Raw genomic sequence first — 21,191 nt, forward strand, 5'->3', positions numbered from 1 at the left:
TTGTCAGTTTGTTCCAGTCTAATGGTGTGATAGCCCAGCAGCTTTCAGTATGTTGAATAGTTAAAACCTGCTTTTGAGGTCAGCGTCAGCCACTCTGACCCTTGTGAACTGTCACCTGAGTCAGAATTGCAGGGATTAGGCCTTTGATATTGTGATGGCTTTGCCTATCAATTGACTTTTTCATTACTGAAGATGTTGGGCCTTTTGTTTCCCTTCTTAGTATGTAACCAAGCAAACTCCTAAGTAGAAGGAGCATTTGTTCTTGTTCTTTCTGCAAGTAATAGAAGTACTCATCTTTTGTGAAGTGTACCTAATTAAACATAGAAAAAGTGAAAATAAAAAATAGAGCATGATTGCAAGTATTTTTTCCTGAACATCAGTATAATTTCTGGGTAATTTCAGTTTGACAAATTTCTGAGTGTCAACTAACAAAATGTTGTATATAGAAAGCAAGGTGTCAGATTAGAAGTTACCAGCCCTTTCTGCATTCAGCCTTCTAAGCCTGTGTGTGTGTTAAATTTAAACACAAAGGTTATTTGAATTCTGTAGTTTAGAGCACTTAACTGTTAATATTTTATAACGTACCTATTGCCTTAGTGTGTTCACTAGATTTTAAGCTGTTTGGTTTGCTTACCTTCTATGTCTGTCTTACACGTGCTTGCTTCTAGACAGTTTATTTAGGTGCAGATCAAAACTTTACCTTAGGATAAAAGAGTTGCTCAGTGTTGGGCTTCCTGCCTTCTCACTGCTTTTGATTGTTAAGGATTTCCTGAGTTCTTGCTTGGTTTGGTTACTCCTTGATTAAAATGAATAAGTCAAAGCATATTGTAGATATGGAATAGTTGATTTCTGCTGTATCAGGGTAAATTAGTCTAATTACACGTGGCAGTTTTATTTGCTTGTGATGTAATGTGAAATGAGGTCCTGCATCCCCCCAAAAAGCCTGAGCCAATTAATAAAGCTTTTAAGCTCTTTGTCACAGGCCACCATGGAGGTCTGCAGAGAAGAACTTTAATCCAATAAACATTTCATTTAGATCATGAAAAGAAAGCATGAGAAGAAGCTCCTACAAGAGAGGGTGTTACCAGCAATTCTAGCCACGAAGAGATGCGAGGAATTTGCCAAATTAACAGAGGCCTTCATATTTAACACATAAATGTGTCAAAACTAATAATAGAATAATTTAATTTGAGTTGAACCTTACATTGTTAAAATTCTAAGAAGCCACAACTGTTTTCTTCAAAGACTTTGCTGTTGAGTTGGATGGACGGGGCAAGGGGAGGTTGTGAGAAACGCAGATAGCAAATAGCACTGGCCGAAGCTGGTGGAAAGGGGGGGGAAGGAATAGATAATTAGGTGTAATTAGTGTGTATGAATTGTTGTCTCCCTGCCCTTGGCTTGAATAAATTTCAGAGGGAAAAAAAACCCTAGTGGTGAAACCGCTTTGATGTAAGAAGAGTCATTGTGGTTTGGCAGCATAAAGGCAGTGTTTTATACTTCTTACATAATGGTTGTGATACAGAAAGAGTGAATGGACTCTGCACCCCCCAGCCTGCTTTACAGCAAGGACTTTTGGATTCCCTTGAAACAAAATGCATCAGAAGTTGGTAATGAGGCAGTGGACCTCATCAGAGCTAAGCGTAAGCCATCTTTAGCCTTTGTTTAGATCTTAATCGCATTTTTCTTTATTCTGGGAAATCCAGTTTTGTAAATCAATACTACTTTTTTTTTTTTTTTCTCCTTTCCCTGCCTGCCAACAGTTCTGGCAGGAGCAAAGGCTAATACTGGGGGAGAAATACAAATCAAATGTTAGAAAGAAAAACAACAGCAAAAAAAGGAATCTAGACAAATAACTTCATCCAGGGTGTAATTCCAATGAAGTGCATGCATTTGGGGTCAATTTGACCCTCAGCCTACAAAACGCCATGTTATAAATTCGGAGTGAACTCTTGGCGTTTGTTTTTCACAGAGCACCATGGCTTGTTTATTAGGAGATTGGAAGTTACAGTTGTGTGGGTTCTTTAGCAAAACTGAATGTTACGCAGTGGTTTGTGGGTTGGTTTTGGTTTGCTTGGTTGGTTTTTTATTATTTCTTTCTGCAAGGAAGATTTTCCCTAAGTGATGTGAAACGGGGAGAGCTGTTCGGTGTAATTCTTATTGCATGAAAGTTTACTGTGCCATTCTTCTGCTCCCTGGCTGGAAGAAGGAGAGACTATTTGTCTCCTACCCAGCACAGCCACATCTGTACCTCCTGAATTCTTTCACTTTTGTCTGAATATCTGAAATACTATTCACACAACAGCACATTTTAAGAGTCTCTGTCTTTATTCATGCACCATTACTTTACAAGTTAATTGTCTATTTTTCCTCTTCTTAGGGGGTAGCTGATTTGTAGCTAGACATTAAAATAAGTTATTGAAAAGTTGTACAATAGATCGTATGTTCCTTGCAGTAGCAAGAATAGTGGGGGTTCTTAGTCGTTAAAGTTTTGAAGGCTGTGGTGTAAACTTGTGCAACTTCCATTGAATGAATTTTACCTCTAACTCTTCACTTTAAATGTTCTTGTCTCAAGGGTAAGAAGAAGGCTAATTAAAAAAATATATATTTGGCAGTATTTCACTTCCCAAATCTTTGTGCCCTAGGTCCCCTTAAAAATAATTTCACAAATCAAATGTTCGTCATGCAGAGTTAATCTGAGCATGATTCGTTTCACTGATACTGTGCAGGATTCTTGGATGACAGTTTGAAAGTTGTCCTCAAGATTTGTTTGTGTGGAGCTTTGGGGGTTGTTTTGTTACGGTGTTTACATTTGGAACAAGCATGAAGTGTCTAAAACTGTTGTAGCAATTTCCCGTGTTCCCTTGCAGAAGAGTATAGGGGGAAAGACTGTAGAAAAATTCAGTTAACCCTTTAAAGCATTGCTCTGTTTTGCAGAACAGATAGCCTTTTGTACTTGAAGTTGATTTGATCTGTGAAAGGCAACACCTGAATATCATGTAAGACTAAATAATTATGCCTGATTGTAAGGGTGTTTTTTTCAGGTACAGGTCACATGAAATTCAGTTAGGGTAGAGTATGTACAAAGCTAAGAAATATGCAGATTTTCTGTTGTAAGATAGTGTAAAAATTATTTACACTTAATACTTGCATAAAGGTTAGAAAGGTTGATGAAGCGATATTTAGTTTTGCTTTACTATTCACTGCGTGTCAGAATGTAATTATGACTGATTCATGAAACTGTCTTAGCAATGAACCATCTTTATTAAAATGCGGATCAAGACAAGAGCTGACAGTAATAAAGAATAGAACATTTTAGTCTTGTTGCTTTTGAATGATTGCTAATTACCCCAGAGGTCATGTATAGTGCTTATGAGGATTCATTGACATTTTCTTTAAAGTCTACTGTTTCAACAACATCTGAACAGGGAGACAAAAACTGTACGCATATCCAACAAGGCTTGGACCAAGTTTTTATCCACCATGAAATACCTGATGATTCCCTTTCTCCTTCTCCCTCCCTCTGAGTACAACTTACTCCCATGGATCTGTGTAGCAGAAACTTAGGACTGTTAAAAACTCCGTTTACTTTTTATTTTTTAAACGAGGCCGATTTTAAGCGTGGATAAAAGGAGCAGCCCTTTACCGTGCTTACTCATGGCTAATGGTCTGGTTGATCTCCTTTCAGAGCTGCGCCAAAGAGGAAACCCTGCACTTTGTATGCTTCTCTCAGCAGGCTGTAGACAGACCTGCCCAGCTCATGGGTCCCAGTTGGACCAGTTTCACGTTCTGAAACATGCTGATGACTTTGAGAGTACGGCAAAATTGAAACCTGTGGGTGTGCTTTGTAGGTCAGAAATATTTTTTTCATAGCACACTTCATTTTTGCTTGAGAGGATTCTTTATATCTGCCACAGTTACAAATCATCTGGGAAAATTCCAATTGTAGTGGTATCCTTTGGATGGAGAAAGCTTTTCTTGAAACTGCTTAAGAAAGAATTTTAAGAAAGAAGAAACAGAATTCTAGTTGGCAATCTAACACTACATGGACTCAAATAATGAAAAGTAAAAATCATTGCATCTAGTGAGCTCTGTTTGCCTGAGGAGCTCTCCCCCTGTTGCTTGCTGGTGAAGGGCTCTTGCCACCTGTCTGCACGTTGTGTGGTGTGAGAGAATTTTTCTCTTCAGCTGGATGTAAATGTATGAGAAGGGTGATTGCCAATGAGCAATCTCATTATTTTCTGATTTTATTGATGCCATGCCTTGGAGGCCAAACCAGCAGGACAGGTGTGGGGTGATATTTAGGGATGGGGGCATGTGTGTGTGATTTTTTTTTTTCTTTTTTTTGGTTATACACTAACACAAAGAGTTAGATGCTGAGGATGTATTTGAAAAGGGAAGATGGTACTTCTGTGGAGATTGATTCCTTTTGCTCAGAAAGAGTGCTTAGAAGTTGCGCTTCTCAGTCAGGCATGGTTTTATTATTAATAGTAGAAGTTCTCATGTGCTCATTAAGAACTACACCAGAGGCCAAGAGTATTAATTGTGCAGTTTTGCATGCCTGGGGATAGGAGTAATTTTACTTGTATGGAAAGTGCATTTAGTACTGCAGATGCAGTGCTACGCTGCATTTGCAGGTGTCTAGTTTGGCCCGAGTGTGAAGGGCTGAGGAAACTTAGCAGGTGTGGGAGTTAAGGTAATGATCATACCAAGATGAAGCACTTTCCCATCTCTCTTCCCCTACATCTTCTCTGGAGGTGATCAGGTAGGGTTTGTCTGATCCTGTGGGCTGACTTTCTGATTTGAGTGAGTTCTGGTTTTCTTTTTTTAATGCCATTAAAACTCATAGCAGAGAATGACAGTTGGGTTGACTTACGATGGTCTTCAATAAGGTTAAGAAATATCTACTCACCTGCATTATCAAGGGTCATGAGTTGATCACAATATTTGAGCTTACAGGGAAACATGGTGTTTAGCGCAGTGTTTGTGGACAGACTACAAGGCCATATATTAGCATTTCAGGGGTTTTTGTGACACATGGGAAGCACACATCTTGAGAAATTGTAGGTTATCCAGTTAACCTTGACTGCCTTTTGAAATTTCCTTGAACCTCTGTTCCTCTACTTAATGATTTATCCTGTCGTCTCTGATTTCTTGAGCAGCTAAACATCTTAATAGCTACCATTCTTGATTGCAGCAACAAAGGAATATTAGAGGGGCTTACAGGAACAAAAATGTATACTGGTCTGTATTTAATAACTTTCTACTGTAGGTATACTGAGAGTTTAATTTTATCTATCCTATCTGAAGGTTGTTTTAGGTGCTCTGTCTGGAGTTGAGCCTTGAGGCTTTGTCTTTTTTTCCTTCTGGAATAAAAAGTTTTTATGCCACTTCAGTGGAAATGAGTGCATGATCATGCTGTATTTTTAACTTACTAATTGCGTTTTCAATTCTGTAATTGTATTTGTTCTTTGTATACATAAATACATAAATGACTTCAAAATAAATTGTATGACTAATTAATTTTATGCATTTGAATTGAATAGGCTAAGTCAGACTTGAAATATCTCAATAGAATAGAAAATCTGTTGGAAACTGTAGATGGTTCCACAGAACAGACTCAACTAACTGTAGCTTCAATTTTAAGTATTTATTTCAAAAGGAAAGGAGAAGTATAGCCCAAGTAAATGAAATTTAAAAGTTTAAAATTCCATCTTAAGAAATGGAAACCAATAGTTACAGTCATGGCTTTGACAATTAAGTACTAACAATCTGAGCACTCCAGTTAGTTCTTTGGCTGTTGATTAGATTCCGTGGTGGTGATTAGTATGAGGATGCAATCACATCTGTAGGGTTTAATCAGTTCAGTGCTGGAGAAGTTAGTCCACAGATGGAGAGAGAACTAGAATTCCTACATGTAATCTTAGTAGGGCTTTTCCCCATGCTGAAAAAAATTGAAGAGTAAAATATTTTGGTGTGCTTTATTTTCTTCTATTAGACATTCTGATTATATGATGTCTTTTTAATATTAAAATAACTTATCTTGAAAAGAATACTTACAAATGTGAACATTTTGCCCTCTGCGTTCCTGTGAAGTGGATAAGTGAATGTTTCTGCGCGCAGAAACAAAGAACTGTGGTGGATACCCTTGTCAACAAAGGAAACCCCAAAAGGAAAAGCTTTTGGATCTCTGCTTAGCACATAGTTTCTGTGTGACCTTTCTGACTCTGGCTTTGAGTAAAGGTGACTGTGTGCTGAATCCCCCTTTAGAACCATCTCCACCAGTACGTTCTTAATGGCTGTTACTGCCTGCCAGTGCACGCAGTCCTCCCATTACTTCAGTTCACTGGTACTGCTATCACACCCTTTCTGTTCTGCACTGTGTAGAGCTCAGTTTGCGTAAATAGCATTGCCCACCCCAGTGCATGTTTGTATGCTGGTTTGTTGGCATTATTTCCACATTATCATTGAATGGTTGGTTTCTTTACTCACACTTCTGTTTGGTTTGTTTGTTTTTTTTTTTTGCTACACTGTTTTCCAGTAGCACCTATAGATGTGTACTCTATCATATATTCACATAAGGAGAAGGTTGTTGCTACCCTACAAAGCTTATAATCTGAAAACAGCAGTCATGCTTTGAAGGAATGTTTTCTGGGAGCATGTTGCTGTGCAGATTGTAAGGTTTTGTTTTAGTGGCAGGGCCGTCCATTTTATAGATATTTACACAATGCTCTGAGGTCCAAGTCAGTGTTTCTTGAGACAGTAATGGATGAAAAATGTGCTAGAGATTCAGAGTAAGTACCGGGCAGAATTTGATGGAGTGTGATGTTTGAAAAATATGAGATGGCTGTATTTGAAAGATAGGACAGAATTAAGCCAAAAAAAGCACGCGCGCGCACACACACACACACACACAACCCCCGACCCAAACTAAACTCAGAAATGAATTTGGAACATCCAGGGAGCAGGACAGTAAAATGCCAAATGTTTTCCAAAGGCCTAAGTATCTCTCTCTTCCTGTTAACTGGCCTCTACTTCTATGCATATGTTGTGTGTCACAGAAAACTGCTGTATATCAGAATTCTAGCTTTCCATTTTGTTTATGTTTGGTTCAGTTGACTTTTGCCTCCTAAGGAAGCAAAAACTCAGTAGGACTGTAATAACTGCATTTTATATCCTTCCGAACAGGATGCTGCTATTCCCTCTCTTGCTGAAAGGTCTTACAGCCCAGAATATCTAACAGATATTTTAAAGATAAACTACGTAATGTGGTATCACATTAGAATCAATAGTGGTGCATTGTTGGAGACCTAGAAGACAAGGTTTATGGGAAAAAGAAATATCATTAATTTAGGCAGCTGTTTGTAACTTTAAAAGGGCCCCAAGACATGAGCTTTGGAGCACACAAACTCTTCTTCATTAGTGTCCATTAGTGATAGCAATTTTTTTTCTGAATAGCAGTAATACCTCATTACTTTGAAGAAATCAAAAAGGGAGGGAAGGCAGAAGAAATGCAACTACTTCATAGCTTCTGTGGTAGTATTTACTTCTGTAGTCCTTACCTCCAAAACTCGTTTGCTGTAATGTTAAATCATGGAGTCATAAAGACTGTCAGTGCATTTAAGGAGTGATGAGTTTGTAAGCAGAACAGAAATACACTAGAATACTGTAGCACAAAGCGCTGATTTATGTTTCAGCAAGCTGCAGTGACCTGCATAATATAGCACAGTATTGGTCTGTGTGCCTGTGTCTGCTCAACTCAGCAGTCGTTATCAGCTGAGCCTCAAGCACCACTGTAAATATCAGCACAATAGATTTACATTGGCTACAGTGCTCAGGTGCACTTATTTTTAATCTCAGCCCTACCGTGACCATGCCCCACTCTTAAGTATATGTAACTCTGTTTTCACTCTTCGCACTATATGCAACAGCCTGAGAGAACAGCAGTGCCTATAAACCTCACCTGAAGGCCAGAGAGGTGAGGCTGAATTAATGCAAAATTTCCTACCTGTTGTTTCCAAGAGAAAAACAAAACAACCAAAATCATAAACAGTATCTGAGTATCTAAATAATCTCATAGCCTGCATAGCGGTAGTGGTAATGTGCTTGTATTCCTTGCCCCCACCCCACCCCCCATCATGAAGAAAATAGTACTCGAGCTAATGTACTACTTTGGGAGAATAAAACATGAGGTGGAAAGGTGCTGAGCATTGATTCCTGGCAGAGAAAAGCAAAGTACACCAACGCTGCTGTGAAATTTCAGGAATTTTCCTTGTAGCCTTGACTGCCAGACTGATGCTGAAGAAAAGCTTAAACATCCTCCCTCCCTTGTGCATATTATTGGATACCTCTGGAACCTTTTTCTTCTGCTCTGTTATTCTCTTTCTTTGTAAGCTTTCATGGAAAGAAAGGGAATAGATTATTATAATATTGTAGCACCAATACTGTTGTGTTTGCAGTAGCCTTAGCCCAAGATAATGATTTGATTAGCGTGGCTCTTACTCATGGGAATTAGAGATACATGGATTTACCTGGGATTCTGGGCTTTCAGATGACTTCTTTTTCCCCCACTTAACTTCTTCAGCTGTGTATCTTTTCAGGGAAGTTGGAGGTTTAAAATAGGTATCGAGTCTTCAATAATAGCCAAGGGAAAAAAACAGTGCAGTGAGTCATTACAGTCACTCCTGCAGATATTTGTACTCTGTAAGTCCTATGCAACGCATTTGTTCAATAGGGCCATTGTTCCTTGAATCACTGATGATAGTTCTTCTAAAATTTAAGTTTTTTTTTTTTTTCCCTGCAACGTAGTTGCTATAAATGAGATTTGACATTTCCAATTTTGTTACTTGAATGTCCTCAAGGAGGCTTTGAAAAATTTGACAGAATATGAAATACTTAACGAGAGCATTAAAGATAAACTAATAGTTCATAGTGAAGAAGCAGAGTAATTTAGTGGATTCTAGCAATCCAAAGAATTTTAATGGTGTTGAATTACCTAAAGAAAACCCCGAGGTCTTATTGTTTTAATTAAATTGTTGATAGAGGTATCTTTTATAAAATATGAAAACTTTTCCTCCCTTTCTTTTATAGCATCTTTTGCTTCTAGCTGTGTAACACCCACGAGTTGTATATGATGGCAGTAGCAGGAAGAGATAAGCAGAGCTATTCCCTTTGCCAGAGGGTGTAAAATCTTGATCCCACTGCAATTAATGAGAGTTTTGCTCTCAGCCTCAGGCCTTGACCCCAAAAAAGTGTCCTTTAGTACAGCTGGTTTTGAGTTTTCTAACAGAAGCAATTATTATGACTACTCAGGAGCATCTGTATCACACTTGGACTCTTACAGGTTGTTTAAAGGGGGGCAGGATTTGGGGAAGCAACATTTTCTGAGTCAACTCAGACATTACAAAAATGAAACAAAATCTTTTTGGTATAGAGCTTTGTTTATTCCCCTGTGTGTTTTGGTCCATTTTGCAGCAAGACTTGGCATGGTTCATATATTTGATGTTTGACTCATAAAATTTTTTAATCTTAGTAGAAGGATAAAATGAAATTAGTTTTACCTTATAAAACAGAAGTAGTTTCAGTTGTCTCTGTTGCTAGAATTGGACTGTGGTCTCTTCAACTTTGAATTTTCTGTTTCTTAATGTGTATTTTTAATGTGGAAGTAATTTTTACACACTCCCTCAGCAAAGTACTACCTAGAGAGAACAAGTAATATCCATTCTGGTTTCATTCCACGTGCTTCCAAACTGCATTAATTTTCTAGTTGCTGGACTTTTGAAACTGGTTATCTTTTTGTTCTGGATTTATGAATGATTTCCACCTTATTTCTTTGCTTTGATAATTGGAAAGGAGACTTCAGTTTTGTGATCTTGAATCAGTTTTGCAGATGATATTCCTGATGATGGTTTATCACAGCACTGTGTCTTCTCTCTAACACAAACAATAGTAAATACAGTTTTGGCTTGAGGAAAGCTATTCTTTTTTCTTTTTTTTTGTCTCTGTAGAAGTACTGCAGCACAGTGCAGCTTGATTCTGGAATAGACTACAGGAAACGAGTGCTTCCTGCTGCTGGAAAACTTTACTACCTGTAAGTTTATCTGTGATATGGTATTTACCTTCTTTTTTCTTCTTATTAGCCAACAATTTCCTAGTCAATAGGAAATGAAAAACAGTAGAATTAGCAGGGTGTGACTTTTCCTTTTTTTGCCTTCTGGTCCATTTTTGTTCCGCAAACCGCCTTCCATTATGCCTCAGTATTAACTTTATTGAACTACGTTTTCAGTATCCACACTAGCGTCATTTATAATGTCTGACTGAATAAAAACTAATTAGATTTTTTTGGGGAGGTGTGGTGTTTGGAGAACTGAAGTGACAGATGGTTAGAAAGTAATGAATATCCTCTTGTAAGAGATTGCACAATTCTCCTATAATAGAAGAACATCCTTATTGTATTGAAGTAATTAAGTATTTATAGAAAACCAATGACAAAGATTCATTTAATATTGGGTGTTTCCAGTGGATTAAAAAACCCCAACACTCTCCTATTTTGACAGATTGTTTCTGTTCATCATGACAAAATTTCTTTAGCAGTTTGTTCTATATTTGCAAATAAATAAATTTAAAAGTACATTCACAGTTGTGCTTCTGGTTGCAGCGTGTATCTGCCTAGTTGAAACTTAATTTCTTCTATTTTTTTAAATACTTTGAGATGTTGCATTGCAGACATTTTTCTATCTTGTACTTGCTCTTATAGTATTATTTAATCAATGACAACCTGAGGAAGGCAGACAACAGTAGCTTAAAATGAGATGTATAACCATTGTATCTTTCAACCCAACACACAAGATTGATTTAAAAATCATGTTTCTGTTAAGAAAGGTGTGGTATTTTCATCAATGTGACAGGTATTTGAAACGAAGTACGTCCATATCACTTTATAATAAAATTAGAAATTGTAGTTTGACTGGAAGGAGGAGTACTGCTTAGTAGAATTACAGCAGGTAACTCTTTCTGCTTCTGGAAGGAAATGATGGAATCTTATGTATGAAAAATGGGTCCAGTGCAGGTTATGTGTGTGTCTGTATGAATGCAAGAAAAGTAACTCTTGTTCTGTATTCTTGCCTGGCTTCACTTTCTTTAAGTTTTGTGGTGTCTACTCAGAAGTACTATTTGAAGCTGCCACTTATCTCAGCATTGCTCGTTGTGACTCTTGTTCTGATGTCTACATAGCAGTCTCTGCTTACGGCTCTGCTTATTTTGCCCCTTGCACTTGTGTGGCTTGCTGTTTGATAATTGTGGAGAGCCCCTACTATATTCTTTTCTCACTGTCCATACTTTAAAGAAATGAAGAGCACGTACGTGGTTTCTGACAGGTAGTATGCTAAACATGGTGCCTATGGCATCAGCTCCCTGAGGAGAAGAAATGTGAAGAAGTCACAGGCTTAGTACCTAGTCAGATTATTTGATGGTGTTCTACTGTAAAACTTGTGATCAAGTGATAAGTCTACCTTGTGTTCTCTCATGATAGTTGGTTATCTCTACAACTTGTGTAAATCATTCAGAAGGAGTGGAAAAAAAGTATTTAAAAATCCTTATTTCATCGGCCTTTCTTTTTCTGTGGAATCTTATTCTTCTAGTCAAACTTGTTAACTGGAGCTTTCAACCCTGCACAACTAGCTTAGTATGTGGGGATTTTTCGGTTTGTTTTAAAATTACATACTATACAGTATTTTGCCACAGATTACTGAAATCTAGTTAGCAGTCTTGCCCCCAAAAGAAAGTGTTCTTGTCCAATGTGTTTACATTCTCCTGTTAATGGTTACAGTATCATCATTGGTTTTGTGAGTTTATTTAATTCCTCTTGATGCTTTTATAGTTTAAGTAGTCTTTCATTTAAAATACGCAGCTGAGGTTTGCTTTAAGCTGTTTCATACAGTTTCATGAAAGCAATCAATGTAACACAATTACAAGATTCTTGATGAAAGCAACTTCCTTGATCTTAGTCTCTGGTGCCTATTTTCAAAACAAACTTTCTTGGCAATTATACAAACTTCATTGAAGCATTATACATCCTACTTCTAGTTTATTGTCTGCCACAGCATGCATGCATACATCTATCTATCTGTCTGTCTGTCTATCTATCTATCATTAAAAATGATAGATAGATAGAAACCCTATCATTAAAAATCTATCATTAAAAATGATAGATATCATTATCATTACAAATGATAGATACCACAGAAAGATTGGCCGTCTAACCCATTCAGTGAGGAAAGATACTCCCTGATCAGACTGATTTCTAATTTTTATGGTGAGCAGAAGATGAATATAAACTTTTTAGCTGAGCTGTCAGCACAGGTATTTTGTGTTTTCACCATCTGGGGCTGATTTTTTTCTAAATGGTATTGGAGACAGAGAGGGAAAACTGATAAATTTAGTGATGTAGAGATCATGCTGGTCTTCTGAATTTCATAGTTTAATTTTGCAAATGGTTTGGTCAATACAATCAGTTGACTTGATTCTCCCCCCCGCCCCCCCCCCCCCCAAGGAAAAAAAAGCTGCTCCAATATTTAATTTCACAAAGTCCCCTCTCAGAAATTTCAAAGGACACTTCTTTAGGTGCTTGACTGCCTTGCCTTGTCTATTTGCTCTTATTTTGCATGCAAGATAGAACCAGAAGCCTTTTTTCTCATTGTGTACACATAGTGTTAATGGATCTGCTCTGCCTGTATTGCCTCATTACTGGAAACAGCTCAAAACACAGAAGTCTTTCAGTGTATGCAAATAAGGCAGAATCATCTACCTGAGAGTTAATATTCTCTACTTTTAAGTGTATTCTAAATCTAATGTTTGTATTTAGAGCATAACATCCTGTGCTTTTTTCTTTTTATGGGCAAAAAGCTAAGCAGGCTCAGGCAGCTGTTTGATGTTGGCTTCAAGTGTTATTAATTTCATATTCTATTATTCTTTTCACTGTAGCACAAGTGAAGCTGATGTGGAGGCTGTCATGGATAAGTTGTTTGATGAGCTGGCTCAGAAACAAAATGATTGTACGTAAGTTAATTTCTCTTGAAAGAGAATACATTTAGAACACAATGCCCAATCTCCACTGACCAATTAATAAGTTCCATTGCTGTATATGGGTTGATGCCACACTCAAGTGGCAGTCATTGTATCAGCATTTTGTCTAATTTATGTGTTGAATCATGTGCTATTATTCATGAAGCTATGCATTTCCTATCTGTAAGAGATGAATTTTATAGTAATTATCCAGAGAAGATTGAGTCTTTGTTCATGTTCCCATAGTAACTAGACCAAGGATTCTAAAAGTGCAAGGCAGAGAGCTGAGGCTGAATAAAGCATGTGGAACCATTGCAGACTTCACATTTGAAGAGCTGTGTGACAGAGTGAGTACCCAGTCAAATCCAGATCAGTAAATGCTCAGACTTTTCACAGTTTAAAAAAATAAATAATCTGAAACACACAAACTTGCTGTTTTCCCAAGGTGTACTAAACAAAAAGGGCTTTTTTTTTAATTTGGCACAAGGATTATGAGTTTAACAGGGTGGGTGGGAACAATACCCAAAAAGAACAATAATTTTTAATGAAACAGTAAATTCACTTTTAAGTATATCAGAGATTGTTTTCAAAAATCCTAGTACAGTATATGCCTGGGCTAACATCACTGCTGGAATATTAGTAGTTAAAACATATCAGTATGTAAATGGCATTCAGACACTGTTTTTAAAGTCTGGGGAATCAAGTTGATAATCATGCAAAGGAGTAGTTATCCTGGCACCACTAGAGTAAAGCTTTTGCATGCCTTACTTGTGAGTAGCTGTACAAGAGCTGTTTAGTCCTAGGCCTTCTCAAATTTGCCATATCTTGCTAAATCCTGCCAAATTCTCTGCTAAATGTGTGGGGTGTGATTCCGGAAAAGCTCTCTTTGCATATTGACCTCCAGTGGGTTTGACAACAGTCCCCCAGAAGTGGGATTTTCCTTCAGTGACTTCTCTGCTGACACCTGGAGTTATTGTATAATGATCACAACCCTTAATTAGGCCAGTAGCACCTTTGATTCAGGATACTAACCAGCCTTTTGGTTATAACATTGCATTTTCACTTACCTGTAGCTATGTAGTTGATAACTATTTGGACAGAAATTTCACTGGTTGCATTTCGGACTGTAGGTTTTAGACTTTGTTGGGTTTTAGTTTCAGACAATGCCAGTTAGCCATTTGTGAGAATGGACGCATGTCACTGGTAGAACAGCTTGCTTTTCACTAAAAGTTTTGAGACGACCTCTTCATTGTGCCTCTTAATTTATCAGGAAACTATGCTGTAAGCAAACACTTGTAAAATTCTTTAGCCCAGTAAATGCATTATGTACTTAAATGGGATGATAAATTGCTTCTAAGGAGAAGTGCTCTGGTATCTCACATGGTAGTGGTCACTACTTCGGGTCTGAAAGTTCTGACCTGTTGAAGAATTATGTGGGTTTCAGACCCTTATCTTTGCATAAAGAGCTGAGATGCTTGGCTTGCACTTAGAACAAGTAAAGAGAATCCTTATGAAATGTCAAATATCATTTCACAATATTGTTCTTACATTGATTACCCCAGGACTTGGGAAGTCATGTTTCAATTCAGATAGCTTCTGCACATGTGTTATGATGGGCTAATAGGATAACGACATGCTTAGACCTAAAACAACATGGCAGACAATAAATGTTTTTCTTTAACAAATTACTCAGTCATTTCTTATTTTCTTTGTGTATGTTTCCATTTCTCTCTACCTTTAATTGTTATATACAATTACTTATTTTGCCATTATTTTTCTCTTTGGTTCACTGATGTACTTTTCTAGAGTCATAGACTGGTTTGGGTTGAAAGGGACCTTAAAGATCATCCAGTTCCAACCCCCTGCCATGGGCAGTGACACCTTCCACTAGACCAGGTTGCTCAAAAGACCCATCCAGCCTGTCCTTGAACACTGCGAGGGATGGGGCAGCCACGGTTTCTCTGGTCAACCTGTGTCAGTGCCTCACCACCCTTAATTCATAAATATTACATTAGTGTATTGGTAACATGGTATCACTGTACTCACTTCATTGGTAGAGCAGTATAGTCATGAACTTCAGAATTGTCCATTAAATTTGAATGAATGGCTTGAGTTGCTTCTAATGTGATTTTTTTTTCATTAATATAAACTTTTATAGCACTTCATAGCAAGAGTAAAAAATGCCATTGGTATAAGCTGCATTTAAGACCTTTCCTGCCTGTTGCTCCATTTGCCCTCCCCCATTGCTATTTAAATCTGCGAAAAGGCAAAAGAAGAATTTAGTTGTCAAACCACAAAACCTGTTCATTTTTTTCATTAAATCTTTTAGCTTCTCAGTGGAAAACTTTTTACATGCAGTATCATTTTAGCAGTCGTAATGGAAAGTCATTCCCACTGATACCACAGAAGAAATCGGTAGGGTCTAGAAGAGTACCCTGGTGGTTCATAGCCAGAAAAAGTCAGGTGACATTCAACATGACAGGAAGTATAAAGTCATTGATAAATATGCAAGTAAGCTGGCTAGTAGTGGGAACTATTTGTAGAGGAGTAAAGCATAAATCTGTAGGTATTTAGTACTGCTTGTGGTGCCAAATGGTAAAGTTAACAGGTATCATAAGTGAAGCTATTAGGAAAAAGGAAACTAGGAGGCTGAGAAAGATGTAATGAAAAGGAAGATCCATGAAAGAAAATACTGGAGAGGAATTTGTTGGATTTGGCTAGAGTGAATCTGCAGGCTTCTTTGTGCAGGACATGAGGACAGAGTCCCATGGGAAGACAGGTTGTATGAAGGGACATGAGACAGGGAATCTGCCTGTAGCAACCAGGAAGGGGCTTAATTGTCAGTCCAAGCAAAGTGTCCTAGGCAAATAAATGCAATTTAGTGTTGTAGAAGCCAATTAAACTTACAACAGAATCGAAAACAAGATTTGCAGGTGGCTTTTTATCAGTGATAAGTCCTGGTGACAAGCATGATAGATGTGAAATTCTCTGGGGGGAAAAATGACATATAATTGATAATTATTGAAACCTCAAGGGACAATTAATGATAATGTGGAATCAGTGCTTGCAGCCTGCTTACAGACAGAGTGGCCAAACGGAGTGGAGGATAGCGTGCAACATTAAAACACCGGTACCTGACTTTAAGTTAGTTAGTATGAGGATCTTGAATACATATCAATCAGTCTACTAATTAACAAACCCAAGAGGGTAGTACTCATAGGGGTCTGTTGCAAATGGAGAATGAGATGCATTGCTTCTTGAGCACTTGACTATAAAAAGCATGTGAAAAAATACCACTGTATGGGAAGCTTGTGCAGTAGATGATATGCAGGAAATGGTGAAATGTAATTAGTCTGAAATTTGCACATGATAATTTTCTAGTATAAAATGTACTACATCTAGTACAAGGTCATTTGCTTTGAGCAGCTTTATGGGAGCTTAGTGATGAATTCAGCTGGGAATTTTTATTGCGTAGGGACAGTCTTCTCCATAATATTCTAACATTCAGTGTAACCAGAAGATACTTCTAAACAGTGAAATTACATATTTAAGTGTTCAGGAAGAGTAATTTTCAAAAGCAAAAGGGAAGTATGACCAAAACTAACTGGAAATGGAAGTGTAAACAACAATAACAAACAAGAACAAGAAGGATTTTTTGAAGATGATAGTAAAAGTATATCCTGTGTCACCGTTGAGACAGAATCAAATAACATAGAATGAAAGGCAGCTAGTTATGAAGTGTAGGGAAATTGGAGAAACTAAAGGTCAGGGGCAAATACGATGTCTGCTCGGCCATAAGACTTGTTAAGTGAAAAGGGAGTGAGTATTGGTATAGTGATGTTTCCATTGAAATGAAATTCTGTTTTAAAGGGAAGCAGTAAAACATTTTCCACTTTGGTATCACGTGATTTCATGAAGTGTCAGCCAATACATATAGAATATAGTATATACATATACCATAGAGGAAAATAGCAAGTCAGCAGTTGGTAACTTTATACCATTTGAAACGTCTCCTAGCTTTAAGTAGAATTTTCAGAATAGCTGCTTTTGTAATTAGTACCTGAAGACCTTGGGAGATAGAGTTGGTGCCTTTATGATACTATAGTCTTTTCTTTCTTGTTTCATATATTAGCATCAAATTTTTTCATGGCAGGAATATAAGGAATTATTTCTGTCTAAAACTATGCATCAGGTATTGGTAGCTAACAGATCTCCATTAACTTTTATAAAACGAAATACAGAGACTATATTGTACGCAGTGCTGATATGACATGCAGTTGACATGGTAGAAGGCATCTTGTTACATTGTTGTGTGCATCAGTTTTTAAATTGTAGTTTCCCAGTTGAGGAAAATGCCAAGTTTTATCTGATTCAGTTAATATAAAATTCATATACTTAAGCTTTTTTGCTTTACTGGCTATGTAAACACATGGAAAACTAAAAAATGTTGGGTGAGAGGATATCGATCTATTTCAGCTGCTTTAGAGCAAAATGAGAACCAGTTTTTCAGATTTGACATACTAGGGTTTATGTAGCAGTATGGCACATGGTAGCATTTGCTGTGGCATGGAAGTGGTTACCGCTCACTAGAATGGAGCCCTGTGAATGTCCTTCTGCAGTGTCATCATCCAGAACTGTGCTTGGTTTTCATCAGAATGTTTGTTACTATACAAGCTTTTCTGAGGCCCCATAAAATGGACAAATGTAGGCAGAGAACACTTGGAGAGGCACCAAGCAGAATGCTGACATAGTTCCTGAATTTTAACACTGATGATAACATCCCCCATTCTTTGTGGCCTTTAATTTCTTCCTGTCAGTTTCTCCATCTATACAATGAGGGATACATTTGCAGTGGAGTTAGATTGCTGCAAAACATAATTAGTTAATTTTTCATCAATTTGTTGTGTGAATGAAGGAACGCCAGGATAGTGGATTCTAAGGTGCTGATTTTTGACAAGCAAATACAGGTTAAAATTGTCCTTGGCAAATTCTAGAAGGCTTTTGGGCTGGTCAGATCTGATAACTTGAACTCTACATGTTTATATAAAACTTTTTTTTCCTTATCCCTTTTCTCAGCAGTTGTATGTATATCCAAAGTTTGGGTGAAAAATATGTTTTAAAGTAAAATGTACATATTAACTTGATTTTAAAATCCCAAGGTCATAAACTAGCAGTCACGCAAATATAATTGTTACTGCTCCATCAGAGTAGATTAATTTCTCTGTGTTTATGCATAAAGGTCAGCGTTCATTATGCCTCAGAAAAATCACCCTCTGCCAGTCCTCTTCACTTCCCTTTTAAAACTGTGCTTAAAAACTTTAAAAATTGTGACACTTTGGCTTAAATCTTGAGCTGGTGTAAATAATTTAGGCAACAGTGTACCTTATATATATTCTTCCAAGTAAGTAAGGAGATAGTCTTCCTCACAACACCAGCTTTTGAAGTCTTCCTCTCACTTGTGCATAGCAACTACTGCCCTCTGCTGGGAATTCTGACTTCATAGTGTACTCAAACACGTTTTAGCCTTCTCTTTACAGAAGTTGAATAACTTTGTTTCATGGATCCTGTATGATCTTTCAGTAGGTAATTAAATATATCCTTTCATCCAGCTGCCAAGTACCAATAAACACAGTATCTTAACATGATAGGAAAGTATCTGTAAAACTGATTTTTGTGGATGGGTAACTGGAGAACATGTTAAATGCAAAAGGTTTCATATAGAAATGCATGAAAGTTCAGGAAAAGGTTATCAGTAGAAGTCAGTATCTATGTAGTAAAAAGCTATCTTAATGTGATTTTTTATTTTTTTTTCCCTAGAAATTTAGCATTTATATAATTTCTGGCAAAATATAGTATATGTGTAGATTAACACAGCAAAAAAGTGCATTGCAATAAGAGCATGCTGTACAGACCAGAAAGAAGATGTGGTTCCTAACTTGAACAGCTTCTGCTTCAAAATGAAAGACGTAACTAAGCTTTCTTCAACCAACCAACCAAACAAACAAAAAGCCACCGTTTTCAAGGGCAACAAGTGATTAGTGATTTGACTGAATGTCTCCTCTATATGATGACACAACTCAGCTGCATTTGCACTTTAATGATTCTGAATCATTTTGAGGGAATTACCTTCATTAAAAAATTGTTAAATGAATCCACTGTATAATTCGGTGTCATCTTTAGGATTGTAGGATTTCAGGTGTAGTTGTAAGCAAACATACCGTGGAGTTGCTCTGAAGTGATTTTGATCTTAAGTTTTATTCCCAGCAGATTAGTTTTTGCAGCTTAAGCTCTATTCAACCTGGCCTTGAACACTGCCATGGATGGAGCATTTACAACTGACTTGGGCAACCTGTTCCAGTGCCTCACCATGCTCACAGTAAAGAACTTCCTCCTTATATCCAATCTAAACTTCGCCTGTTTAAGTTTGAACCCGTTACCCCTTGTCCTGTCACTACAGTCCCTAATGAAGAGTCCCTCCCCAGCAAGCCTATAGGCCCCCTTCAGATACTGGAAGGCTGCTATAAGGTCTCCGCAGCCTTCTCTTCTCCAGGCTGAACAGCCCCAACTTTCTCAGCCTCTCTTCATGTGGGAGGTGCTCCAGTCCCCTGATCACCCTCGTGGCCCTTCTCTGGACTTGTTCTGACAGTTCCATGTCCTTTTTATGTTGAAGACACCAGAACTGCACACAATACTCCAAGTGAGGTCTCACAAGAGCAGAGTAGAGGGGCAGGATCACCTCCTTCGACCTGCTGGTCACGCTCCTTTTGATGCAGCCCAGGATATGGTTGGGTTTCTGAGCTGCAAGCGCACACTGCAGCCGGCTCATGTTCATTTTCTCATCGACCAACTCCCCCAAGTCCTTCTCTGCAGGGCTGCTCTGAATCTCTTCTCTGACCAACCTGTAGCTGTGCCTGGGATTGCTCCGACCCAGGTGTAGGACCTTGCACTTGGCATGGTTAAACTTCATAAGGTTGGCATCAGCCCAGCTCACAAGCGTGTCAAGGTCCCTCTGGATGGCATTCCTTCCCTCCAGCGTATCAACCCGAACCACACAGCTTGGTGTTGGCAGCAGACTTACTGAGGGTGCACTCAATCCCACTGTCCATGTCACCGACAAAGATGTTGAACAGGATTGGTCCCAACACCCATCTCTGAGGGACACTAGTCATTACCTCATCCACATCAGCCACCCCACATGAAGACCAAGGACAGAAAAGCACTGTTTCCGTTAGTAGGTAGCACTGTCATACATGAATATAACATTGTTTATGAATTTTAAAAAAAGCTGGAAGTTACAAGCATCTTCTTAATCAAGAGCAAAGGTCTGAAGCAATTTTCCACTATGAGAAATGTAACTAAGAAACTTCTGCTGTAAGATGAAGAAAAATCAGTTCTTGCCAGGATTCTCTGATGAGGTAATCTGAAACAGCAGTACATGATCCTGAAAATCTTTGACCCCAGGGATTACAGATCTCAGATACTGGTCATCCATGTGGTTGTCAAAGCTGGAAAACAACTTAAGCAAAGAACATGCAATAGTCATAAGATAAGGTGCTATCAACACCAAAATGTAGTTGGGAAATTCCAGAATGACTGTTGCTTGTGTTAGATCTGAGTTTGTCCATCCTCGTGTGTAGATACTAAAATAATAATCATTGCTATGTGATGCTGTAATTACATGATCACATACAGCTGAATTGCATAGTTGGCTACTGTCATAGTCTGCACCAGAGTTAGTGGTGATACTGTTCTTATCAAAAAAGACAAAACCAAGCAAGTTCAAACCGGTTAAAATAATGAAAGTTGCAGGTGAACTCATAGTGCTTAGTTAGGAAGCTCCAAAACAAAACTGCGTGTTACTTGAACCTTTCCTCAGTATGCCATCTAATGTAATCTTTAACTACGCAATGACATGCCTTTTTTTTTCTTCTGCCATCACAAACTTTCAGTAAAAACTTGATAAGAAGTTGCCTTCATAATTAAAATCTCAGTTTATTAATAATGCTTCAAATGAACGTCTCAGCTTTGCCTGTAACTTACAGAGTTTTCCAATAGATTTGTGCTGTTATCAGTGTCTTTACATTTTTTAACCAAGTTAGCCATGCCCTACTATCTTCTATCTTACTCTTTCA

At 37.8% G+C, this 21,191-nt stretch overlaps 1 protein-coding gene across 7 annotated transcripts in view; it reads left to right on the forward strand.

Annotated features, from left to right (window-relative positions):
- The window catches only part of AFG1L (AFG1 like ATPase), a 63,075-nt gene that overhangs the window by 32,274 nt on the left and 9,610 nt on the right, over positions 1-21,191 (forward strand). For 4 of the 7 annotated variants that reach the window (XM_062625110.1, XM_062625140.1, XM_062625103.1 and 1 more), the window contains exons 8-10: positions 10,005-10,087; positions 12,979-13,049; positions 13,306-13,406. The exons of 1 other annotated variant lie outside the window; for it this stretch is intronic. In XM_062625110.1, the coding sequence (XP_062481094.1) occupies positions 10,005-10,087; positions 12,979-13,049; positions 13,306-13,406 (255 nt within the window). Of the gene's footprint in view, positions 1-10,004; positions 10,088-12,978; positions 13,050-13,305; positions 13,433-21,191 lie in introns of all 7 variants that reach the window. 2 more of the 7 variants (XR_009966043.1, XM_062625121.1) reach the window with 1 other exon arrangement.

The sequence above is a fragment of the Pezoporus occidentalis genome, unplaced genomic scaffold, assembly GCF_034315485.1.
Source record: "Pezoporus occidentalis ecotype Australia unplaced genomic scaffold, CSIRO_AGI_Poc_V1 ctg109, whole genome shotgun sequence".
Taxonomy (NCBI): Eukaryota; Metazoa; Chordata; class Aves; order Psittaciformes; family Psittacidae; genus Pezoporus; species Pezoporus occidentalis.